The 27350-nt window shown below is 39.8% G+C and overlaps 3 protein-coding genes across 4 annotated transcripts in view; 1 reads left to right on the top strand and 2 right to left on the bottom strand.

The window, feature by feature from the left end:
• The window catches only part of TMEM204 (transmembrane protein 204), a 32129-nt gene extending 5637 nt beyond the window's left edge, over positions 1–26492 (top strand). The window contains exons 2-3 of the mRNA XM_064462267.1: positions 10933–11088; positions 24311–26492. Coding sequence (XP_064318337.1) covers positions 10933–11088; positions 24311–24555 — 401 coding nt within the window. The 3' untranslated portion in view covers positions 24556–26492. The remainder of the gene's footprint in view (positions 1–10932; positions 11089–24310) is intronic.
• The window catches only part of LOC104053172 (major facilitator superfamily domain-containing protein 1), a 284336-nt gene that overhangs the window by 137464 nt on the left and 119522 nt on the right, over positions 1–27350 (bottom strand). The window lies entirely within an intron of this gene.
• The window catches only part of IFT140 (intraflagellar transport 140), a 90362-nt gene that overhangs the window by 26567 nt on the left and 36445 nt on the right, over positions 1–27350 (bottom strand). For both annotated transcript variants that reach the window (XM_064462262.1, XM_064462263.1), the window contains exon 18: positions 26800–26996. In XM_064462262.1, coding sequence (XP_064318332.1) covers positions 26800–26996 — 197 coding nt within the window. The remainder of the gene's footprint in view (positions 1–26799; positions 26997–27350) is intronic.

The raw sequence follows: 27350 nt of genomic DNA on the forward strand, positions 1-27350 counted from the left end.
AATAGGGAGGGGTTTAAGAGATATAAAAACCTTGCTCAGTTCTTCAGAGCTCCAGAAGACATAACAAAAATCCCAACGGGGGAAGCGCATTTCAAACACAGACACCCAGTGCAAGAGAGCTCTTGTTAATTGTAGTTCTTAAAAGGAAGTATAACCAGTGCCAGGGAGAGGCACAATAGCACAGGTGACTATGTGACTGCCATAGGGACCAAATATAGACACCTGTCCAGCCTAAATGTATAATTTATGCAAACACATGTACACTGTGAAATACAGTGGCTAAGGCAGGATGCTGGTTGGTGTGGGAATAAGGAGCTAACATTTGCTTGCAGAGACAACATGGAGTGCCCACATCCACTGTATTTACACAAATTTCCAGTGTCCACAGATTTCTCTGAAATTTGGCTGGATGGAAGCCAGGCTGAGCCAAGGAGCTGAGCATGTTGTAAACACATGTTACTTTATCAATATATACAGATCAAGAAAGGAGGCCCACTACATTTGGAGAAGACAGGAACTACCATCAGATTAAAAAAAGCCCCAAACCTTATCATATATGTGGTTGACTGGTGAACTGTTCAGGTTGTAACATAGATCTGGAGGCAGTGCAGACAGCTGGCAGCTCGGGGCTTGTGATTTCCCCTCCTAACATCTGCAATATGATCAATACTTAAATAAGTGAAATTACTAATTTAACAGTAGAGGCTAGTGGAGGTGAATCATAAGACGTCTGGCTCTTCAAATGAGAGTGAATGCTCATTTTAATGAGGATTTTACTATGCTGTGTACTTATTTTGGAAAAGTTCAAAACTTTTTGGGATTCGGGATAGGAAAACAGACCTAATGTATGTTTCAATACAGTACCTTCACATGCGTTGAACAGACATATTATCAGAGAAAATGTTTGATTACTCTCACCACCAAGACTTTGAATTCAGTTAAAGCATTAAGAGTGAAAATGGCTATGGAGCTTTTGAAAATTCCAGATTAAATGCATTTATTACAGCCACCAACACAGAATACCCTACTGATGTTGTATAAACAGACAAACCATAACACACAGACAACTAACATCTCAACAGGAACTATGTAACAGCCTTGTCTGTTAAAATTGATCACTGTATAGAAGTGTTCTCAATGTTGAGTTTGAAAGGTCCCCATCATTTAAACATAAGCACTTGTTTATGTTGAAAATAGTTGATTTAGCTATGTCCTCACTCCAAAAGTTACTGAAGCTGTTAAAAAAAACCCCCAACCAATCACACTCTCCTCTCCTTAAACAAGATCTGTATGCCTTTCAAACTAAATATTCAAATATGAAGTTTCATGCTCAGAGGAGCTCAAAGTTCCAAAATACCTAGAGGGATGGAAGATTTCACCAGTTCGTCACATCAGAACATTCTTTTAATTTAGTCAAAATAGATTGGTTCCTCCCTCCACCCCTTTTAAAAAAAATTATTATTTTTAAGTGAAAAAGCATAAATTGCATACTTCAGAAAGCTACACAGGAGATGAAACCAAGCAAAAATAAGTGACTGTTCTAATTTTTAAGATATCCATCCAGCAACAGAACATACTGACGATTCCTTGTAGCTGAAAGCTATATGGCTGCTTATATAGATTTAAAAAGAAAAGAGAGAGGGAGAGACTTTCCTTTTCAGGATGAAGTCCTGTCCTTACGACATGCAAACAACATCCTCATGTGGAAAGGGTACAGACTGATGAAGAAAAAAAAAAACTAGATTCAGATCTGTTTTACTTTTAAGAAATTAGTGTATATTTGGACCATCAAAACATATCTGTATCAAAGCAGCAGTGCTTTAATTACTTCTTCCCACAGTCTCAGCTACACAGTCATGCAAAGGTGTACTTAGATACTCCCAGCATTTGTTTTAGTTTGTTTCACAAATACCTTTAAAGTGTTTCAATATATTTCCTAATGCATACTCCAAAAAAGCAGCTCAAGAGATTAACAACAGAAATACCACAAATTTAATTCAACAGAAGAAATGAAATGGCCAAAGACTTCATAAATAGAGCACAAGTTTGGGAGGCGTAGCATAATGCTGACTGTCAATAACTAATTTCAGTGATTTCGTTTATTGCCCTTATTTTCTCAACTATTTTAACAGTAAGTGCTGAATCTCCTATATCTATGTTGTAAAATGAAGCATAGTTGTACTCTGCATTTTCATAGTGCCCTTGATATTCAAGGCACAACTCCAGCCGATTTCCACGTCAGCTGTGGAGACTGTTTCTGCACATCTGATCTTTGCTGACAACGCTGACATCCAAAACAAGAGGAATACACAATTAGTTGCCAGAAGTTTGGCTAAAGTAGATTTTTTAGGGTTATAAAGAAGGGATTCTTCTAAAATTATTTATTAACACAGAATTCAGTTCTCCAGGTTGGAACTCGGCTTCATTAACAGCAAGACCATAAGAAAGAGTTAGCAAGACAGAAGTCAAATAGAGAGCTGGTCTGAATGGCACCACTTCAGCTTTTTTGCAAAGTACTATTTCACATATTGAATGAATCAGAGCTCCCATGAAAAAAACGGCATAAGCCTATTTAGGTAAAAGTGCACTAGTCTAGCTTTTCCCAATGTTTGGATGCTTGGCTTTGCATTTCTGAAGTCCCTATGATGTGGTTTTAAAAAATTACTCCAAAAGGCTGAAAAAGTAGAACTCTGCTATACAAGACCATTCACTAAACCCAACTCAACCTGCATCATGGTCAGGCTTCAAACCTTTAGGTTAATGTACAGGCATAACTGTTACTTATTTTCCAAATGGCTTAGTAACGGGAGTAGACATGAGAAGCTGCCCAGAGAGGCCTCAGGGCTTAGACAGAAAAAACCCTTTGCTTTCTGCTCTTGAGTGTCTGGTACCACAGCGGCTGGACGAACACATGCAAAGCCTGTTGTCAGTATTGTGGCATATGCACTGCTCTGTGACAACAGAGCCATGATGTGATGAAGATGCCTAGCACTGCTGGGTTTTCAGAGGATTTAGTTGTCAGCTATGGTTCTGTTAAGTCAGTGTATACTAAGATTATCAAACTACTTACTGGAGTGAAAATTACTAGAAGAGCAGGAGATGCATCTCTTACCTCAGGATAACACCTCAGCAAAATGTCAAGTTCCAGAAGGAAACCGTGTACTCAGTTAGGATCTCTTGATTATATTAGAACAAATCTAATTGCTGACCTAGTTAGATTACATTTTAACAGCAGAGTATGATCTCAGCCTGCAGAGACCCAGGCCAAGAAGATGAAGTCTAGCAAAGTTACAAGCAACTGAAAATGGGTTCTTACAAAAATAAGTGAAGCAACTTAAGCATAAGAAGCATTGCCAGTTCTACCCATAATTATTTAGAAACCTCTATTTCAGAAACAACCACTTATCCTCCTTTCCAGGATAAAGTCATGTATGGACATTAAGCATTTATGAAGACAATCAGGTACATCTCAGAATCTATACTCAATTCACTGAACATAATAATTAATAAATAAACCCAAGAACCATAAAAAGGAAAGAACATTATAAAATACTTGGTTTTTTTTAAATTCCTTTCATGACAAACATAGCACACATTGAATTCTTCCTATAAAGTCTACCTTTTTATATTGACAGTGAAAAAAGTTTAACAACTAAGTGATGTTTAAAAAGCAAGTCAATGAGGAAAAGGTATTACACTCAGAACTCTAGTTGGCTGGAATAATTTTTAAAAACAATACCTAAAAGGGTAACTTTTGGTTAAAAGAAAACTAAGTTAAACACAACTAAAGTAGTTGTTTAACATCAAAACAATCAATAGAAGCATGGAAGCAAAATTCCTTAGGGGATTTAAAGTATGGATAAACTGACAGATCGACTGTATCTGATAAATCAACTAAGCTGCAGCCTAAGGGGGTACTATCCTTCAGCCAAGCATAACAAACTCCTGCCCATCTAATTACAAAGTTTAAATAGCGTTTTTCAGATGTAACACATTTGTGTCCCACAGCGGGGATACAGTAACAGCATGCTTAGTGTCAGCTCCTGCAGCTTACATGACAGGCAAGAAATGGTGAAGCCTTGGTAGATGTTCAGAGTCAGCACTGTTCTTATGCAGTGAGTAAACGCACGGTCACTAGACTCTTCCCAGGGCTGGTAATTTCATAAGTTACAGAAGTTTGCACTGAAATTTTTCATCACCAAAAGTGGTATTTCTCAGGGGAAGTTTTAGATAAATATTAAAATATCTTGGACCATTTAGTTTCCTTCATATACACTCTGTGCTTTAATCAGCCAAAAGCTTGAATTCCCACCTATGATTGTTTTTTCCCTATATGCAGACAGAAGAGGGGAAGAAAACCTCACATTTTAAGCAATTAGCATAATCTCATTTTTCAGTGAGATCATCCTTCCTCAATTATCCCAAAATACTGCAAATTACTCTCCGATATGACTAACCTCCTTCTGCAAAGCACTAATAGTCCTGGGGCTATCATTGAACATAACAAAATTGATGCTTACAAATAACAAAATCAAATCAACATTTCTAATTCAGATGGATGCATCTGGTCTAGGAAGTGAGAAAGACAACAAGGAATTTGAATTGGTCTTGTCCCTGGAGTTTGGGTTTTGACCTTTGATCACTGTGTTTTAAACAAAGCAGAATTCATTAGCCAGTACCCCCAGCTGTTCAAGAGACCCAGCTGGATACCCTGTCCATGAATTAACTACTTCTAAGAGTAAATTGGGATCATGACGGGCTTCCAGAAGGAAAAAGTCAGGGACTAGCGTTTTAAATTGATGAACAACAGCTGCTTAGAGCAGAGTTTTGGAGCCATTCAGTGTCTACCCCTTTCCAGTTCTCGACAGCCAAGTTGCATCGTAAGGGAGGTGAAGGAAGGCTATGTATAAAGCAGAGATATATTCCGGATTGCCATCCCTCCTTCACCTATGTCAGACATGCACAACAGAATAAACACCTTCTGCAGTTTCCAATTCTGTTCTGCTGGAAGCATCTATCTCTAGCTCTAGGAAACTCATTTCACAGTTAAACTTCAGGAGACAGGTGACATTAACAATAATGAGCTCCAAACAAACAAAAAAAGGGGGACATCCAAAATACAAAATACCTATGTCATGACAGTCTGAGACAATAGATTCTAGAAGCTAATGGCTAATACAAATGCCACCAGTAATTGCGCAGACATAATCGCTATGAACCTCTTGTTTTACAAATTCTGGCTAACAGAAAATCATTCTGCAAAAGTTGAAGAAGTCTGCAATGGCCACAGAAAGTTACAATGGCATCATAGCTACCATAAATGAAGCAGAAATGTTTGAAGTGGTTGAAACAGATGATCCTAAATTCCTACTAATTATAAAGTCTATAGAAAACACAGAGTGGACTGAAGCTGGCTACTGAGGAGTTTCTGGTTTACATATAATTTAAAATAGCAACAGACGGGGTAGAAGAGCACAAAGGTAAACACTAAATTTCACAGCTCTTATAAAATTGGCTGCTATAGAGTTTTTGTAAAAGATTAGAAATATTTATTCCTGGATCAAGCCGTCATTCAAGCAGGAAGAGAGCTTTGTAGCCTGGCCTTCCTCAAAATTATTTACATCTTCACCGTCTTTGGGTATAGACTCTGAAAAAATGCTTTGAAATTGCACGCTCAGTTCCCTTTCATGATCACAATTGTCCATTGGTTGTCCCCAGTAAAAGGAGGCCAGAGCTGCTTTCCACAACTACCACTTTTTGGGGTGGTTGGTTTCATGTTGCAGAAGCTCAGCTTAGGGCTGCGTATATACAAAACAGAATTACCACGTGCTGAGCCAACAACATGCAAAGTTACTGTGGCTGTAAGTAAGAAAGCATAGTCATCTGCAGAGTGGCACTTTCAGGTGGAATACAATTGACAAGCTCCACTGCAAGAAGAATGGAATTTAAGGGTTATACATTATTGATTTTTTCCCCTCTGAGGAAAAGGAATCATTACAGTTCTAGAACAAAACCAGAAGATGACAGATCATACGTTAAACCTATTAGAATAAAACAACAATATCCTAATATGAAATATGGAAGGGTACTCAATTCTTGTAATACCTTACTCCATAAAAATAACTGTCTTCACATTTAATGAAATCATACCAGCTGCTTCCTCCTTATTCTACCTGTCATCATCCTGTTGTGGTTCCAACCTGGACTACATATGACCTTCTTTTGGTTAAAAGAAGCAGCTATGCAAAATATCAGTTGCATTTCTACATCTCTCTGAACAGTGTGTATTAGGTGAATAAGCACCCCTAAATCTGCAGTTCTTACAAACAGTAGTAAAGATCATTAACGTTACACATCCAATGCTACCGCACTCTCCAATTGCAAGAGAGGACAGCAACCATGGAACCATTATTTAGAGACTGAATTATTACAAATTATTTTGGAATTCATTTGAGTCACAGTCATAAACTTAGTATTTTTAGTACACTAGATATAAAATCATCTCTGGCAAAGTCAAAAGAATTTATAATACAGTTAAGTGTTAAAAAGAAGTCATGAATAACAGGGAAGGCAAAAACTTGTGTTTGTTTCTATGTCAAGGGGTAGTATCTATTTCTGGGATAAACTTCAGAAAGCGTATATTAACTGAGGCTTTTTTTTTTTTTAAGCTCATGCATACTATATACGCACAAGGCAACAGAATTCATTATGGCTGTAAATAAACTATTTTTTAAATTTGACACTACAGATAGCTCTGTCAACAAATTAAAGTAATAATAATGGCTGCAAGCCTGCTCTTTACTTAGTACATTTATCCTTTGAAAGTCATTACTATCTCTTCAGCAAGCATTGGTCCTCAAAGTATTACAGAGGTCCATCTAAGAGGAAAAATAGAAGAACACTCAAAATGCTCAAAGTTTTACTGATATTTGCAAAGCTCAGGCATCTGAAGCCAATTCTGTTGTCAGCCAACATGTCTCGACCTGTAACGATTCAACATAGCAAGAGATCTAAATGCTCCTAATGCTAGAAAGGACAACTTTTAAAGTTAAACAGAAAACATCTGAGCAAACTATTTTTCCTGAGTGAAATAATTTCCCTTTCTCATCAGAGATGAACTCACTAGGAAAAACCAAAAATACGTAGTATGTTGTCTTCTTAACATTTTATTCAATGTGAAAATGTTTACTGGACTATGGTTAACTCTTTCAGATACAACATCATATTTCATTAAATTTTAATTATATCATGAGTTGATACTTAGAACACTGGAAGCTAAAGATGACCTATGAGGGGAAAAGAAAGGCTAACTCATTTTTATGACTCACAAAAGTAGACCAGACTCAGTGATTACCACGATGAGGTTTACTCTTCCCTGTTTATATCAAGTTTCGTTTCTGCACTTCCTAGCAGTCTCCTTGGAAGATCAGGTATCAAATTCTGTTGGTCAGTGCATCCACTAAACATATAACCGGTTAAGCAATTTTTGAAAATCTGGTGAATATTCATGTCCAGAATCTTTCTTTTTCTAACATATGCCAACTTAAACACTAAGCTACTTCTGTTTCAGAATAGCAACGACATATTAGCAAGAAATGTTGCACTGGCACAATGATATTTACATTTCCCACCTTTTGCTAGAGAGGAAGGAAAAGGATGAAAACAGGACATCCATTGGGTTAACAGGAAAAGTAGGAAAAAGCCTGATTAAAAGTACCCAACTTTGCAATGAATATATTCCATTCAGTAGACAGCTGGGAGACACATTTTAATCAGGTTTCTAGCCAAGACTCTAGGTATCTATGTCTGTAGTATTTTCTGCATTTGTTCTTTAATTTAAAAATCAGAATCATAGAGTATCTTGAGTTGGAAGGGACCCATAAGGATCATCAAGTCCAACTCCCTGCTCCTCACAAAACTACCTGAAACTAAACCATATGACTACCATCCAGATGCTCCTTGAACTCTGACAGGCTTGGTGCTGTGACCACTTCCCTGGGGAGCCTGTTCCAGTGACCAACCACCCTCTCAGCAAAGAACCTTTTCCTAATGTCCAGTCTGAACTTCCCCTGACGCAGCTTCATTCCATTTCCTCATGTCCTCTCACTGGTCACCAGAGAGAGGTCAGCACCTCCCCCTCCACTGCCCCCCTCAAGGACAGCGTAGACTGCGATGAGGTCACCTCTCAGCAATGAGGTCACCCCTCAGCCTTCTCTTCTCCAGGCTGAACAAGCCAAGTGACATCACCCACTCCTCATAAGCCTTGCCCTCCTTTCACCATCTTGGTTGCCCTCCTCTGGACACACTCTCATAGTTTGATGTCCTCCTTGTATTGAGGGGCCCAAAACTGCACACAGTGCTCAAGGTGGGGGCGCACCAGTGCAGTGCAGAGTGGGACAATCACCTCCCTCGACCAGCTAGCGCAGCTGTGCTTGATGGACCCCAGAGCACGGGTGGCCCTCTTGGCTGCCAGGGCACACTGTTGACTCGTATCAACTTGCCATCAACCAAACCCCCAGATCTCTTTCCGCGGGGCTGCTCTCCAGCCTCTCATCCCCCCGTTTGTACATATAACCAGGATTACCCTGTCCCAGGTGTAGAATCCGGCACTTGCTCTTCTTGAATTTCATACACTTGGTGACTGCCCAGCCCTCTAGCCTATCCGGATCTCTCTATAAGGCCTCTCTTCCCCCAAGGGAGTCCACAGCTCCCCCTAGTTTAGTACAGTCGGCAAACATCATGTACATTCGATCCCTGCATCCAGATCAGTTATAAAAACATTAAAGAGCACTGGCCCTGGGGAACCCCACTAGTGACTGGCCGCCAGCCTGATGTAACCCCATTTACTATAACTCTTTGAGCCTGACCCATCAGCCAACTGGTCACCCAACGTGTTATGGATTTGTCAAGCTGCAGGCTGGACAGTTTATCCAGAAGGATACTGTGAGAGACAGTATCAAAAGCTTTGCTAAAATCCAGAACCACCACATCTACTGGCTTCCCATGGTCAACTTGTCACAAATGGAAATTAAGCTGGTTAAGCAGGACTTTCCCCTTGTGAACCCATGCTGGCTATGACCAATGACTGCATTGTCTCTCAAATGTTTTTCAGTAACTCCCAGAATAACTTTCTCCATAATTTTACCAGGCACTGAAGTGAGACTCACAGGCCTGTAATTACCAGGGGCTTCCTTCTTACCCTGACTGGAAGCTGGGACAACCTTTGAGAGCTTCCAGTCAACTGGGACTTCTCCAGATACCCAAGACCATTGAAAAATAATGGAGACGAGTCCTGTGTAACATCGGCCAGCTCTTTCAGTACGCTGGGATGAATCCCATTGGGCCCCATAAATTTATGTGCATCCACGGGAGGAGCAAGTCTCAAACAAGTCCAGCGTTGGCTGGGAGTTTATCGTTCCCCCAGTCACGGTCTTCCAGCACAGGTCTCCGGGGGTGCCAGGACCCATCATCGGTGTTAAAGACAGAGGCAAAGAAGGCATTAATTGTCTCTGCTTTGTCTATGTCCCTGTTTGTGAGGTGACTGACCTCATCAATGTTATCTCTGGTCCTCCTTTTGCTGTTAATATATCTAAAAAAGCCCTTTTTGTTGTCCTTTGCAGTGCTGGCTGGCTTAAACTCTAATCAAGCTTTGGCCACGTTAATTTTCTCCCTACAGTGGCCAACAGCATCCCTGTAGTCCTCCCGTGTCATCTGTCCTTGCTTCCAATATCTGTACACTTTCCTTCTCCACCTAAGTTCTAGAAGAAGATCCCTTCTCAGCCAGGCTGGCCTTCTGCCCCGCTTGCATGACTTCTGACAACTTTGGAATTGCTGGCTCCCGCGTTGCTCTTAAGAGATGGCTCTTAAAAAGCGTCCAGCATTCATGGACCCCAATACCTTCAAAGGCAGATTCCCAGGGAACCCTACTAACTAGCTCCTTCAGCAGCCCAAAGTCTGCTCTCCCCATATCCAGGGTCAACGTTTTGCTGGCAGTTTTCTTCCTATCACCAATGATTTGAAACTCAACTACTTTGTGGTCACTGTGACCAAGCCCGCCACCAATCACCACTTTACTCACAAACTACAAATCTAGGAGGGCACCTTTCCTCGTTGGCTCCCTCAGTACCTTCACCAAGAAGTTATCTTCAATGTGCTTCAGAAATTTCCCGGACCTGCTTGTGTCCGCTGTATGATATTCCCAGTTGACGTCTGGGAAGTTAAAATCACCCGTAAGGCCAAGGGCAGTTGAACTACAGATATCCTTTAATTCATTGGTGTCATTGTCCTGGCCGGGTAGTCAATAGCAGACTCCCACAACAAAACCCACTAATATATATATATATGAACTAGTATATATAAAAAAGGTAACTTTTTACTTATACATGCATACGTATATGCATATAAATGCCATAACACCTCATTCAGAACTGCCATCTTTATTCTAACTGCTTCCCTCATTACACAGATAGAAATACAAAGGTCTTTCCAGTGCACCCAAAAGATTAATAAATGTTAAAAGAAGGAAAAGTCAAGAACCCTCTATACAAAGCTCCCTTAAAACAATAAGACATTAATATTAACATCCAGAGGACATCTTCTAGGACAATACAGATGGACTAGGTGAAAAAGAAATTCAGGGTGTTATAGATTCGGTTTTGGGATTATTATTACTTTAGGGCCTTGAAAATCTATTTATGAACTAAACTATAGGGATGCTCTATAAGTAAAGGAAAGATTCAATACACATCCTAAAGAAAACCTTTTCTTAATCAGACCACAGGGAATGCAGTTAGAGCAAGGGACTGTTGGGAGTAGCAACAGTGTCTAAGAATCATTTTCTGTGGACTGACAAATTTTGCATACCTGCTCAGCCAGGATTTTTTCCAACTTCGTATAATTTTAATTTTATGCTTACTTCTTATGTTTCCTTAGTGCAGTTTGACATGATGCGTGCTTGTAACCTCATCGCCACTGTTGCTCTGACTGCTGGCCAGCTCATCTTCGTCCTGGGCCTGATGGAGCTACCTATAATTTCTCAGGATACCCAGTGGTGGGAGGAGGCCATAGCTGCCGTTTTCCAACTTGCCAGTAAGTCCACTTCTTTTTACTGATGGAAAAATACTTATTCTTTATTAAATCCAGGTGGAAAAGAGTTTCTTACTTTATAAATCTTTCAAGTGACAAAGAATAACAAAAAGGCCTAAATCTAAAAGTAAGCTCCTTGTCTCTTAAAAGCTCTCCCCATGAGATTCTGCAGTACGTGAATAGAAGCTTTTAACTTTGATATATCAGAATGAGTCTTCTGCCAACCAAGAAAAACAAGCCTTTATTATTTCCTATGAAACCAGGAAGGCAAACATGAAAGAAATAAACTGGATGCAATGTAATCCCACAATTTAGCAGGACAAAATATACCAAAGGAACTGTTTGAAAGCAGAGCAGAATGGCCAAGCAAATTTCTGAAGTCTTGCTGAAATCTGATTATTTGCTTTTAGCTAAATGAATTTTACTCAATGACCATCAGCTGGATTTGATCGACAGATACATCTGCAATCTAGCAGAGAAAACTGAAGTCAATTCATAACATTGACTGCTATAAATAAAATTCCCACAATAACTCTCATGGACACAGACTGTATACAGAAATGAATGAGGGGAGGAAGAAACTGTTTTATCACAATTCTATATTGACAGCAGTGGCAACAAACTGTTTGCCATTTTTGCAATAATACCTTTCTTTACTACATGAAATAAGTCACTCAGTGTTCATTACAGCAAGAGTCCAAACCTATAAAATATCCATGCATGAAATTGTCATTAATGGAGTATAACATTCAGGCTGCTTAAAAGATCTGATTAAAAATATATCATTATTATTAATGTAAACAACAGGTTATAATAAAGTAACACCATATTTAGAATGTTATAAGCCTACTGGGACATCAGGTTTACACTGCTGCAAGCTCAGAATCTAGCCTAGGTCATTTAAATATGGGCTTCACAGCAATAAACACCCATTAAGAAAGACAAAGCGGAAATCCGAACAAGAAAAGACTGCAGAGGTTCTGTAACTCTCAAAGCATCTGATCCACCTTCCAGGTGCAGCAAGACCCTCAAGCATCAGTCAGTGCTACCAAGACACACATATATAGCCTTGCCATAACAGGACTTCCCTACAGCCTCTTCATGTTCTCCATGGACATTGTAACTCTGGATACCTTCTGAATAGTTATTCCTAATCATCAGCATGATGCCTGCTTTACTCTCAACTCCCTCCCATCCTCCCCAAAACTCGACATGTTTTTTCCCAGAGAGGAAATGCATTCTGGCCCTGTTTAGATGTGTTGTTTCATTGACAAACAGCACAGTGGACAGCCATGTGCCTTTCTTCTACCAAGGCTGCTAATTTTAGACTGGGCTTTTTTTTTTTTTTTCCCCTGCACTGGAGTCTGTTTTAAACACAGTCAGAGAGAGACTGAAGGGCGCCAGGATATCCCGACACAGGAGAAGGAAATGCCTGCTATTACCTGTTATGCAAGCTGAACCTTGAAATCCCCAGTGCTGGGAGGGGAGAGGGGAGGAAAGCCAGAGTCAGAATGATTAACAAAACACTAATGAGAATGGCTGAAGAAGCTGATGAATCGAGGAGTTCATCTGCCTGCCTGTGTTCAAAAGGTGTGAAGAGATGGATCTGGTAGCTCATGACAGTTACAAAGACATTGCGCTATATGAATCAAAGGTCTCCCATCTGCAGAAATAATGCAATGACTTTGGTGGCTATCCCTGCTCCCTTCCCCATCCACCTTTGCAGTTATGCCACGCTCTCCTTCGCCATTGTCAGATGGTTTTCTGCCTTGCAATCAGTAACATGATATTAATTTTACATCCCATTATCTTAATGAAAGTCTTATGTTTAAACAAATTATTTCCTGATATCCAGAATGACCAGCTAAAATCTTATGGAATGTATACTTTTGAAAAAAGATGAGTCATCATATCTGCCATTATCCCAATATAAAACAGACTTCTTGGAGACCTCCCTAGTTTTCCAGGACAGTGGTACATCAACTGCTGACTACCTGGGTAATCGAGGATCTGCGCTCACAGGACAGGCAGTTCAGTGTACAGCTTGCTCTGACAAAAGAGGCTGTCTCCTCTTTCACAGAACCCAACATGTGCTCTGTAACGTTGAGCCACTCAAACTGGCCACAAAAATCAGCTGCATCCACCAAATGCCCTGGATTGGGCCCAGGTGACAGCATTTTATACATTATGGCTGAAATGTCTTCAATATCAAACAAAACACATAAGCAAACTGTGAGCAAGTCCAGCATTTCTGTTGCTCTGATGAAGGATTGCTGCTACATCTAGAGACCAAGATTTCTTGATTGAAGAGGAAGGGAGCGGCCACCCCTTATCCTATAAGCCTCAGCCTCTGAGCCTCTACTCCCAGATGGTAACCTCTCATCTATTTTCAAAGTAAAGCAGCAGTATTAGGCAAAAACATCAGAACAGTGGATACAAAGTTTGTATTTAAAGGCACTTTGTCCATGTAAAACAGCCCAAGAGAATCACTGTGAAGCTCTCCCCTACTTCATTTTAAGGGTTAAAGCCAATGTACTTTAGGACAGACAGATCATCGGGGTGAGAAGAGCAAGCAATATTTAAGAATATAAACACTTAGATCTTATTAAATATCTTTTGAGTGCTGGCTGCATAATTTCTATATATTACACTTTCAAATACGTTACTGAAAACACAAGCACCCACCTCCCTTTTTTTCCTTTTCAAAATCCAAATGATCTGGAGAATTGTTCTGCAATTGCTTGTCCTGTCAATAATTTCAGAAAAATTTATCTTGAATCATGTCCCCTATAATTCTAATTTCTGTTTGATCTCTAACTTTCATCCTGGAATATGCCAACAAGTGCTGAAGGGAACCACAATGGTCACTAATAGAATGAAATCTAATATTATGGAGGAATGCTTGAGTATATGGCTCAGAGTCACAAAGTCAACCTACAATTTACTTATTTTTAGTCAGAGCTTACCCACTGAAACATTAAGTGTGGTTTCATTACAGTTTCCTGAGGTCTGAACAAAAGTGCTTTTCATTTTAGAAAACAAAGTGTACTATGTATTACCTTCCAAACCCTATCACAAGTTCAAATTGACCATCTCTGATCCCAGTAGAGCTTGCGACGACTCCAGGCTCCACTGCTTTTTCACTTCTGCCACCTGCACAAGCATTTGACAGTCATTCAAAAAGGATGGACCTCTGACAGAAAATAAAGCCCCAGGAAGCAAAGAGGAAGGAAAGAAGAGAGGAAACAGCATTGCCCCTGGGACAGCAATGGGATTCACACAGCTCCAAAGCTCCGCAACCTCACACCTCCTGGTTAACAGGAAAGTGAGCTGTTTGCTTTGGGAAAGGCGTGTGGTGAAAATGGAACCAGCACTGTATGTGGAATTTTGTGTCAACACTCAAATTTCCCTCTAGAGGGTTTTGGGTTTTCTGTTTTTTTCCAAGGAACTGTTACAAACTCACTGTGCTGAATATAGGATGGACAACAGAGCTGATAGAAGAGCAGCTGGAAAGGGAAATCCATACTAACAGGATAGGGAATAAAGAGCACTTCAGAGAAAATTAAACTACTACAAGCAGTAACCTGTTAGACTAGATGAGACCTTAAGGGACTCTAGCTATGTCTCTCATCTTGAAAAATAGTGATTATCACAGACTTCAGAGTAAAATGTTAGAAACATAATGGGGAAAATCCAGGACAAAATATCCCTTACATTAGATCTCATCCTAGTTTCTGAAAGTCCAAGATAGGAATAAACCTGAGTCATAATGATTAATATTCTTGCCAATCCATTTCCAGCATTAAATTACTTCAATACATAATATCATGAAGATTAAAATATTTTGTGTTCCTACTGAGCTTGTCATTTACAGCCAAATAAATTACAATCTCACCTCACTCGAATTTCAAGCACTGCATTCTAGCTTTTCCTACTGTGTTTTTCTGCTGACACTGCGTTTCACTCCAGACCCCTAACGCATCACAGGAAATATGAGTTCACACATACTCTCATCTCTGTGCTATTAAACCTAAAGCAAACGATTGTTAGACCATTTACCTTCTCTCTTCTTTCTGGGTACTACAACTTTGGATTGGTTGATATCCAGAAAATCTTAATGCAGAACACACCAGCAAAGCTGCTATTGGAGAATATAGCTGAAGACATTCACAATGTGATCCTGATTTCTGTATTACTTCCTTCCACCTTTTTCCTTCACGACACCCTCAAGCCAGATCTGTTCTAAGATGAAGTCTATGGAGTTGTAAACTTAATGCTTCCTGAAAAGGAAGCAAATAAATGAGACACTGTAAATAACCTAAAAATCATAACAAAAAGAGAGAACTTGACTGCTTGATTTGTGCTAAATGTTTTCATTATTTCTTCTCTTTATTTCACCACAGTACCAGATTTGCATGTTCTTTCTGGGGCCTGAAAACCTCAAAATAAAATTAACTTGCTTTCACACATTTGCAAAATGAATGGCATTTGCAAAGATCTTAAAATATGGAAGCCCATCTCACTCATTTATGACCAAAATGGTTCATGTAAGCAGCTGAACCAGTAAACTGGGAAGGGCGGTAGCTCACAAGAAGGGTGTTGAACACTTCAACTGGTATAACTGCAGCAGGGAGAAGATCTGCATATATTCTTCATGTTTAAATGCTAATACGAGTAGCAGGCGATTTGTTGTAGCATCTCAGTGTCAAGGGCATGTATTCTGATTAGAAATACAATAACAAATATATTACCAGATAAATATAATTTGGCTATGCAAGTATAAGGAACATGTTTTATGACAGACACAGCATTAGAAATAATGCAGTAACACAGAAAGCATGTGAAATGAAAAGTTCTTCAACTCAAACTTTCACTTCATTGGTTATGAGCATGCATATTATATACACATGGATGTGCCTCCTAAAATGGGTTTCAAACTGAGTTGCTTGGCTAGATCCACAGTTATGCAACTCTCACCCTTTGAAGCATCAGGAGATGGACACTGCCTTATGCTGACTACATCTCCCAACCTTACCAGGTTAAGGACAAAGAGAGACTGACAAACTCAAAGAACATCACAAGTGGAAGGCCACTGTAATTCAGTGGTGAAAAGTGAAGGACAAGAGGGTCTTATTGCCCCTGAGAAGCTTTGCTACTCATAACTTTTTTAATTCTAAGAGATGCTACATTCTACCAAAATCCTTGGAAGGAAATTATTATTGTACTCAACAAGGTACAACTGACAACTCAAACACAACTGAAGTCTCTGTGGCATTATAGACCAAAGCAAGCATACTTCTACAACTTTCAGCCCAGTACTACAATGAAGAGCACACAACTATTACAGAAGCTCCACATATGCCTTGCACTCTAACAACTCTCTTGTGCCAAGCTGACACAGGAAAAGGTGTTATTTGATTAATAATTTACCTAAGTCCTATAGCAATCACACTTCAGGAATCTATCTCACTTTAATAAATATGGTTGAGCTCCTACAAGCAGCTTATTCAGGCTTGTGAGTCACTGCAGCCAAATCATTCCCTGTAAACGTTTACAGGGTACACAGAGTAGGAGGGTGAAAATTTTCCCCTCCCTGTTTGCAACAAACAACCAAACCAAAAACAAACTATCACAGAAACAAAAAAGTGACTGTGAGAGCTCTTTTAAAATGCTAAAAATCTGTAGTTGGCTTGCAGCCAGCTACAGTCAAACAGGAAATTCAGTATACAGATCTGAAGTGTAAGTTCAAAAAGTAACAATCTCCCAACCCACCCCCACTCACACAGTCAATACTGTCCCAACCAAAAGTCTTCCTAGTGAATTCGTTATCTGTTTCCTTCCCCAACGGAAAAGCACCCCCCATCCAGGCTTGTTTTGCTACGGATGGGAAACAACTAGAGATAAACAGCAGCTCTATGGGAAAATAAAATACTTTAATCTCATCAGGATTTTTAGTAAAGATGTGGCCTCTGTGCAGACTTTAGAGAATACACAATAAAATGATCTGAAATCGACTGACATACATAACGAAATTAATTCAGGGAAATTCAGCCATGCATCTAAAAGTCTTGTCAGTGCTACAAAAGATAAATGAAAACCAGATGAAAATGTTTAATATTTTAATTACTAAATGTAAAGAAATATTTCCCATCTGCAGCCCTCCTCTAACTGTATTGTAAATTAAGAGATCAAGAAGACTGATAGCAAGTAGAGCAATTTTCTGGTTATTTTTGGTAGAGTTACCTATGGGAAACAGTCTGGGAAGCCATCTGCCTCCAGGTATTTCACTGGAATACTGAAACTAACTTCAGACATTGTTATTCAATGTTACAAATACCTATCTAAAAAGCAAAAAGTTGCCACAGACAGTTTTAGTCATAGACACAGAAACTAATCTTAATACAAAGTTAATTTTTATAGGTGTACTACTAACTGTTCTGCCTACAGAGCCAAATTCTGCACTGGTATATTTACATTAACAGCCGAGTTATATTCATGTAACACAACAATCCGCAGGAGTAGAATTCCAACACCATTTTTCCTACACTAAAATCTCACAAAAGCAATACACTAATTGAATATTTAACAATATTCAAAGGCAACAAATAAAATGTTGTCAAAGATTTCCTAATGCTAATAACACAGCGAAGGCAGTAAGCAAAACAGGAGATACCAATATCATGCTTTAGCTATGTTAGTAAAAATAAAATGTTAGTCAAACTTCAGTTTCATTCTCTCTCCTTACAGAAACTGAGTATTATTGCATCGGTGCACTAGGGTTTGTAACCAAATGGTACACACATAATTATTCATAGTTTCATCCAAACTGGGAAAACTCTTCAGATACAGCCATATAACAGAGGGAAGACGGATGGATAGATGGATGGATAAGCCTACTCTCCCTAAGAAAGGGGAACCGCTGAAGGAGGAGGACCAGGCTGGCACAAATAAGTGAACTGAATGTGACTGCCCAGTCATTTAGAGAACAGACTCACTGCTAAATGTTCCATCCCAATTCTTGCCTGGTGTACAAGAGCACCACTCTACAGGCAAGGAAAGCATAAGAAGCACGTTGGAACACTTTGCTTCAAGAAGTCTAATTTTGATTAAGTTATTACAGACAAAATCTCTCCAAGCAAGCTTTGGGAGTTTTCACACATCATCTTTACAAAAGCAGCATTCATCAAAATTTAAATACCATCCTATGCAAACAGTCTTTTTGAATCGATATGATTTCTTCACCCTTTGCTCTTGATTTCCTACATTTATAAATCCAATATCAGGTCACACTAATAGGAAATAAGAATGCTGGAAAATAATGTTCACAGTGACATTTTTATTCTGGAGCTCACTTACACTGGCAGAACTGTAAAACTAATTGTGGAAACCCTACAGTAACACGCTTCCAACTCTCCCACCTCTGTCATGTTTTTCTCTCTTCTTAAATGTCAGTTCCTGTCTAGCCTACAGCAAAGTATTCTAAACAGATCCTGCGTTTTTCTCTCAAGAGTTCCAGTGACTCACTCCTGCTATCTCCCAACTCAGGGAGCAATCAAACCCTTTACCTCCTCCCAGTTCCCCTCATTCAGACACTGACACAGAACTCTACAAAGAAGGTCGGAAGGAGGATCCGGGGAACTACAGGTCTGTCAGCCTGACCTCGGTGCCAGGAAAGGTCATGGAGCAGATCATCTTTAATGCCATTACGCAGCACAGGCGGGACACCCAGGGGATCGGGCTCAGCCAGCATGGGTTTATGAAAGGGAGGTCCTGCCTCACTAACCTGGTCTCCTTCTATGATAAGGTGACCTGATTAGTGGATGAGGGGAAGGCTGTGGACATTGCCTACTTGGACTTTAGGAAGGCCTCTGACACTGTCTGCCACAGCATTCTCCTGGAGAAGCTGGCTGCTCACGGCTTGGACAGGTGCACTCTGCGCTGGGTTAAAAACTGGCTGGACGGCCGAGCCCAGAGAGTGGTGGTGAATGGAGTCACATCCAGCTGGCGGCCGGTCACGAGTGGTGTTCCCCAGGGCTCAGTGTTGGGGCTGGTCCTGTTCAATATCTTCATTGATGATCTGGATGAGGGGATTGAGTGCACCCTCAGTAAATTTACAGATGACACCAAGCTGGGTGGAAGCGTTGATCTGCTGGAGGGCAGGAAGGATCTGCAGAGGGACCTGGACAGGCTGGATCGTTGGGCTGGAGCCAACGGTATGAGATTCAACAAGACTAAGTGCTGGGTCCTGCACTTGGGTCACAACAACCTCAGGCAACGCTACAGGCTTGGGGAGGAGTGGCTGGAGAGCTGCCTGGCAGAGAAGGACCTGGGGTTGCTGGCTGACAGCCGGCTGAACATGAGCCAGCAGTGTGCCCAGGCAGCCAAGGTGGCCAACAGCATCCTGGCTTGTATCAGGAATAGTGTGGCCAGCAGGAGCAGGGCAGTGATTGCACCCCTGTACTCGGCCCTGGTGAGGCCACACCTCGAGTACTGTGTGCAGTTTTGGGTCCCTCAGTACAAGAAGGACACTGAGGTGCTGGAGCGTGTCCAGAGAAGGGCAACGAAGTTGGTGAAGGGTCTAGAGAACAAGTCTTATGAGAAGCAGCTGAGGGAGCTGGGGGTGTTTAGCCTGGAGAAAGGGAGGCTGAGGGGAGACCGTATCACTCTCTACAACTACCTGAAAGGAAGTTGTAGCAAGGCGGGGGTCGGTCTCTTCTCCCTAGTAACAAGCGATAAGGATGAGAGGAAATGGCCTCAAGATGCACCATGGAAGTTTAGGTTGGATATTAGGAAAAACTTCTTCAAGGAAAGGGTTGTCCGACATAGGAACAGGCTGGCCAGGGAGGTGGCTGAGTCTCCATGCCTGGAGGTATTTAAAAGAAGGGTAGATGTGGTGCTTGAGGGTATGGTTTAGTGGTGGACTTGGCAGTGATAGGTTAGCGGTTGGACTCGATGATCTTAAGGGTCTTTTCCAACCTTAACGATTCTATGATTCTATTCTATGAACTGCAAAAGGAGAGGAAGCCTCTTGCATGACTGGCTGTTCATCTGATGAGGGTTCAGGCAAAGGGCCTGCGATGGGAAATAGTCTTGCTAGCATAAATGGTTTTATTCTGGGACCTGTAATGAAGCCTTAGTGCTTTTTCCTGGTGGATAATGCTCCATTGGATGGAAGGGAGATCATGAAGTGGCCAGTCTAGCATGGACATGTGTAGCTGTTTTAGGACAGTAATAGCCCATAAGTGATACATAAGCAAGAAAGAAAAAGCTAAGTAATTTAATTAAAAGCTGCGTGTTCGGGGAAAAAATTTAAATATTTAAAATATCCTACAATGTTTATTTGCTTCTACTGTGCCTTAAAGGAATGTAGATAGATCAGTGCTGCTTGCCTTGGCTAAGTGAGCAAAGAATGGGGCAAAACTCATGCCCAAGGGAGTACAGCTCTCAGGCACAAGGAACCCTAACAGTTTTTCCCAGCAGGTTTGCACAAGCAGACCCAACTTTCAGTAAGGAAACTAGAAGTGCTAATGATCCATTACTTCTTTAAGCTAGAGATAATGGCAGAGTAAATACCTGTCAACCTGCAGTGGGAAAGCACCAGCCACAGTTCAGTAACTAGAAATTAAGCTGCAAGACACGACATATCATCAGGGTTACTCTGTGTAACTGATGCTCCTGAACCTAGCTTCCTCTGCCAAGAAAGCCTCAAACAAATACAAGATAGCGTAAAGTGGACTGTTGTTGATATTTAGAACTGTCCCTTAGAGGTACCTGTAAGTGGTCAGTGGTACAAACAGCTTAGGTTCAAAGTTCTTCCTGCTTAAGACTTTATGATTTGCTTCACACATTTTTAAAACTTATTTAATGATTTTTGGATTCCCTGTGAAAAGTGTATGTGAACTGGAAAAGAGTTCTGAAAGGAAAACTGAAAAGGAAGAATGACCACACAAAGTTTTGTCACATGCCAGACTCCTCAGTAAGATGGGTCTCTTGGATCGTACCTCAGTACCCTCCTTCCTGTGAATTTTAAACCAGACTGAAAAGATACAGGTCCACAACTTGGCCACAGGAGGTGCAAACAATCTCCCTTTTCTTAATTCCCTACCTTTCCGAGAAAATTGGTATATAACATCCTTTGACTGCAACCTGTGGAAGAGCAAAGCACTATAAGCGTTTATCTGTATTATAAGACCTAAAGACCTCAAATGTAGACATATTGACACACATGCACTATAAGCTCATTACTACTAGCACACTCTGCTCCCAAAGCCCTGAAATACAAAACAAAACACAGGAGAAAAGTTTTATCATCTTGGTTCCACAGATGGGGACCCAAGTCATCTCAGAGGAGAGTTTAAAAAACCCGATGTATTCCACACTGCAGGATCTGATCTCCCCCTCTCTTCTCTACCACTGTGCTTCAGGACAAACTGAACTCAGAGAATGACACTGGAAATGAGGGAAAACTATTTTGTTTCCCAGCTCTGCTGCAGTCTTCTTGTATGCTATTACTGCTAACAATAAAGAAATAGATTAAAGTCATACAAGACGCAGATAACACCAAACAACAGAGTCATGAGAATTCAAAAGCAATTCAAGGAAACATCACAGAAAAGGAACAGTACGATTAACCGTGGCTTTAGGGACAAAAGTAGTGTTCTATGAACGTGAAAAAACATTTGCAAACTTCAGCAAGGATTTTGAATGCACAAGGAGAGAGCATTTCCACTTTCGTGTAATGATGAGCTAAGTGTATGAATATACAGACAAATTAACTCCTTCAGAGACAGAGGATTTGCCTTCAACAGTCCATCCAAGGATGTGGATAACATCTGCCTGGCTTCAGGAGACCAGGATTTTTAAAAGCATGCATAATCTGATAGAAGGTGTGCCATCCAACAATGATTACTGAAAAAAAAAATGAAGATTTAAGACTGATCTGTCAAAAGCACAACTGCACAATTTTTTTTACCTTAACTGTAACTCAATATTTTTTTAATAGGAGCGGAGAAGCAACTTTCAAACCTGTATACTTTGAAATAATGCTAGATGCCCACCTATGTATTGGGATACCATATCCAACTTGGCTAACATTAACATGGCCTCCTAAGTAAGTCTGCAGACTCAACTTGGGAGTGCTAGCAAATAATTATTGTACAGAGCAGCGATTTCTGCAAATCAATTAGGTCAATACGCTCCATGTGGCCACATTTATCCCAGATGGAACTTTTTCATTTATAACTAAGCTGAACCGTTACATAACTCCTAGACTTACTTAAAAAAAACAACCAAGGAGTTATTAATTGCTGTCCTTACAACTGAGACTACTCAAGAGCCTAAAAGCCACCCAGAATACATTAGACTTTTTTCACACTGCAGAGTGAGCAAAAGAGCAGGAAAGAGCTACTCCTCCTGTAAGAATGTATTTCCTCCTCATATATCCTTAGGAAAAGATGCCTCACTTCAAACCCTCTCTTGTACATGCCATCTGTGGGACAGTGCTACTTCAGGAGGAGAGGGTGTGGCAAGCAACTGAGTTACAAACCACCTTCTAGGCAGACACAAGAGAGCTGAGGATGCCAGACATCTCCTGAGTTAATACTCATTCATTGTTTATTAGAAGGGGGACTTCAGCCTTCACATTACTAACTCTCAGAATAGTAAAAGTGTCATGCCCACTTAACTATTTTCCCCCCCTATTTGTATTTCATTTCCCTCCTCTATTTTTTTACCTGTATATATAATTTGTGTCTTTTCCATCTTCATTGCATTACTAGTACTCTTTTTAGAAAGCAACTCAATACAATGCATACTGAGGATGTGCTCTTTCATGGAAAATTAAGGACCAGAGGCAGGTGTCACACCATTTCAGAGCATTGCCATGTATCTGTGGGAACAGTGTTTGCAAGCAGCACAGCTGAGAAAACAGCATCCAGGCACTGGAACTTACTTACTCTTGACTTGTCCTTGCCCACAAACTTAGGAATATATCTAGAAGTAATCTGGCTGTTTATGGCCTTTGTTTACTCTAGTATTCCTTCATGAAGGAGTCCTTTTGTCAATATTTCTTGCGTTATGGTGGTGGCGATGAAGGAAGTGTGCAGGAGAACAAAGAGAATACGTTTTTTTTGTTAATGAGGCATATTTATCTCATTATATGTTTGTTTCAATCTAATTACATGTATAAATTACTTCTCTTAAAAAGCTGAAAAGTATTTTTATTTGTGAGTAGGGATGGGAAGAGAGACTAATAGAAAAAACAGAGGGCAGAAAAGTAATTGTATGCTTATCAATGCATCCTTCAGGGAAAGGACAGTCTTTGTAACAAAAAAGTAGGAGTCAAGGCATATGGATTCTGCCCCTTGTTCTAACATGGACCTCCTGTATGACTAGAAAAGTCACCCCACATCATCTCTGAAATAACATTACTATTTATCAGTGGTGTCTACCAAAAAGAACGTGGAAAACATTTTTTTCCATTTTTTTTCTGCAAATCGCATTGCGACATCTGGGTAGAAATGCTAGACAAGCGCAGTGTTATTATGCTAGTATTACCTACCTTTTAGGGAACTTACTGCTGGGCTTAAGATAAGGAAGGGAATGGAATCCTTGCCTTTGGTAGCTTCTGGAGACATGATATTACTCCTGCCTCATAACACTTTTTTTCAGCAAAGAAAAAGTAGAACCATAAAGTCCCATTTATTTCACCTTCCCTTTTCTTTAAGCTTCTGTACTTGTTTAGTTTTTTTCATTTCTGTAAGATATTTAGCTATTCAACATCTTTGAATTTTACAATAGTGGCGTACCTTAAACAAAAATTTTAAAATTTCAGAATAAGCATACCATATTTTGAATAAAATATTTTCATGATAATTATCATTAATATATCAGTTTTCTGTGTTGGCAACAGGAATAAGATAGAGGACAACTGTGTAAGTGAGACAAGAGGATGGGGAAAAAAACCACAACATGAACTACAGCTAAGTGGGAGTAAGAAATTTAAATCAGAGTGAACAGATTTAAACCTAACATTGAGACTCCATTTCAGGCACCCAGTCTTTGCATATATCATCATGCCCGAATATGCCTTCACGAACGCATACAGCACATCCTAACAGGGATGGAAAGGCTTTACAGGCTCATGAATGTTGGCCTAGGGCATCTTGCCACTACAGAAATTGAAGAGAATAACACATTAAAAATAATCCTCACATTCTCCTTGCAGGTTTTGTTCTGGTTATCGGATTGGTGACTTTCTACCGCATCGGACCATACACGAACCTCTCTTGGTCTTGCTATCTGAACATCGGAGCCTGTCTTTTGGCCACGCTGGCAGCTGCCATTCTCATATGGAACATCCTTCACAGGCGTGAGGACTGCATGGCACCCCGGGTCATTGTCATTAGCCGTACCCTGACCGCTCGGTTTCGCCGTGGCCTGGAAAATGACTATGTTGAGTCACCATGCTGAAATAGTGGACTTGAAAGGGGAAGATCTCCTAGAAGATCTGCATTGGAGTTGTCTTCTATAAATATATGCTATAATTTAAAACTAAGGGTTGAAAGACATCACAAAGCTCACTCTTGTGGGCAGAGGCCCTCAATTATTATTTGGATGGGCTCCATCTATATACATATGTATAAAACACATAATTTTATATATATTATATTATATTGCCCTCTCCCTCTGCTGTACAGCACAGAATGTTTGATTGTCAGAATCCTGACAGAGCATCACAGCTACTTGTCAGCAAGGTCAGCTGTAGCAGACACAGAGTATATGCAATGAGACTATAGAAGAGACGCAACCAAACACACCTTCTCTGGCTGCATAAAGTTATCCTGCTCCCTAGTAATAATGTAAAAAGCTATAGGAGACAATAGCTTTGGAGTTAACAGGCAATCTGAGAAAGCAGAAAACTCACTATAGAATTAGTGATGATTTTAACAGCTGTTTAAATTTCATGACTCTTTAGTCCTTCCATCCACCCCTCTTCAAGAAACTTCTCATTAGCTGCTACACCAGCTCCTCAGCCACAGCACAGCCCAGACAGTGAAAAGCAAAGGCAACTCTAACCATTCTAATTGTAAACTAAGAGAATGCAGAAGAATTAAGATGCATTTTTTTCAGACACTTCTCTTTTATCCTGAGACAAAGGTTTATCTTTATCCTATATGTAAACAGACATGCCATTAAAAATGAAAAGGGTACGCAGCTAGAACAGGCCACATGTATCGCTGAAAAGTCTACTTCAGTGTTACAGTGACTGCAAATACCTACAGAAGGTTACCTGGACTACCTAAGAATCATAGATACTATTAACTTACATTATTGGAAGTGATTATTAAGAACAGATATTTCAGCCCAAATTAATTTATTTTTTTCCTAGCTTGCTTTAACATTTGCTGTGACATTTTGAGATTAGAGTGCTATGTCAGGATACACAGCTCTGCCCAGAAATCCTCTGAGGCACATAACATAATGAATATTGGAAAAAGTAAAATTGCCACTCAAGCACCAAACTGGAGAACAAGACACATATATGGGACTTTAGCATGAGATTTTTAAAAGATCTGCCTCGAACTTAATATGGTAATGAAATTAAAATAATTAGTACCTTTGGAATTAGGCATAATGTCTATAAGCCTGACCCTGAAAAGCACATGGGTCACAGAAATCATGTGTACATAGCTTTCAGGAAGAAAAAACACAGGTCAAAAACTATTATGCAGAAATACTTAGGATACAGGAACTAGAGGCAATGACATGTTTAAAAACTCTAAGGATGCTACTCTGAGCACAGTTACTGACAGGTGTAAAGGACCATGAGCTGTGAAAGTTACAAATTCTTTAGGACTTTTGTGTTGCTCCCAGCTGAGTACACTGCTTTTCTTCTCTATCATTATTTCCACTATACTTTTCCACACTTTGTTAAAATGTGATCATCAAGCTGGCTCTTGAGTTCTGTTCTGCACTCAGTTCTGATGTAATAAGAAACTCAACCCCAACTGCTGCTCTGCACCACGTTCAATGTGAGAAATGCTCTGCAGAGGCTGATGCTCTAGAACAACTGCATTGCTCTAGACTATCAGGGTAGAAGACCATAAAGCTGACAAAGAGTTTCTTCTAGCAGTAGGTTTGTAAAAACCAACTAAGATTTGTATTCATTTGCCTGCATTACTTTCTGGAAAATCTTTTCTAGAAATAATATGCTATGATTAATTGCAGGGTTTTTTAAAATTAAATATTGGAATATTTAAAAGACATATTATTTCTTCTAATATTGCAATATCCATATTATAATAATGTACATTTAAATTTAAAAATCAGCTATGTGATCGGTAAATTTGTAATACTCTGTATTACTGTGATTATTTTAGATGTATAAATAAAGTTGTGAATGTTCATTTTTTTCTAGTGATAACAAGAGATTTTTGCCATTTGGACACAGAATACGGTTGATTGTTATCAACCTTTTTTCCCATTTAGTAAAAAGGAATCCACAGGGCTTGCAATATCTTGTAGACAAAGAATAAGCAGAGAATACATTAAAATATCTGTAAGATAAAGGTATTTCATCTAGATAAAAATGAAAGGGAGAATGAAATCAGAGAGGAACAATATACGGAGAATTTAGGAGGATCAAAACTTCATGCAAACTTTTAATGAAAATAAACTGCACCCACAAAGAATACATACAAAGACTTACAATACCTTTTTATCAGCTTGATGGATTTGAAGGCCTCATCCATGTCTCCAGCAGTCAGATAGAAGCTGAAGTTCAGCATGGCATCCCGGGTAGTCTTATCACAATCTCCCAATCCAACAAAGTCTCTCATGGGTCTTCTCGCAGCCATCTGAGACACCTTTATCGAGCCAGATTCTGCTTGTCCTTTCTCAGCTTCTCCCAGCTAAAATAGGAATGTTATCATTTAGGTATCAAGTAGGTTGAAACTTACTCCCTTGTACGTGTAATGAATTACATTATTTCCACTACAGTCCAAGTTTTCTATTTCTGCAGGACCATGATCAATAGTGAAAATAGCTGCACTGTTTCAGAACTTCAGAGAAAATGCCCCAAAATATGGAGTGTCGTAGAAGAGATTAGCCTATCATAACGAACAATCACAGTACATCAGTGATAGTTTGGAGACTGGTAAAATACCACAGGAGAGGCAGCTTCCTATTATTATAGTCATAATTATTATTACTTTATATATTATTAAAATCACAAATATAAGAGCAACTATTATTTTAACTCCCCA

This window comes from Phalacrocorax carbo, chromosome 10 (genome assembly GCF_963921805.1).
Source record: "Phalacrocorax carbo chromosome 10, bPhaCar2.1, whole genome shotgun sequence".
Classification (NCBI taxonomy): Eukaryota; Metazoa; Chordata; class Aves; order Suliformes; family Phalacrocoracidae; genus Phalacrocorax; species Phalacrocorax carbo.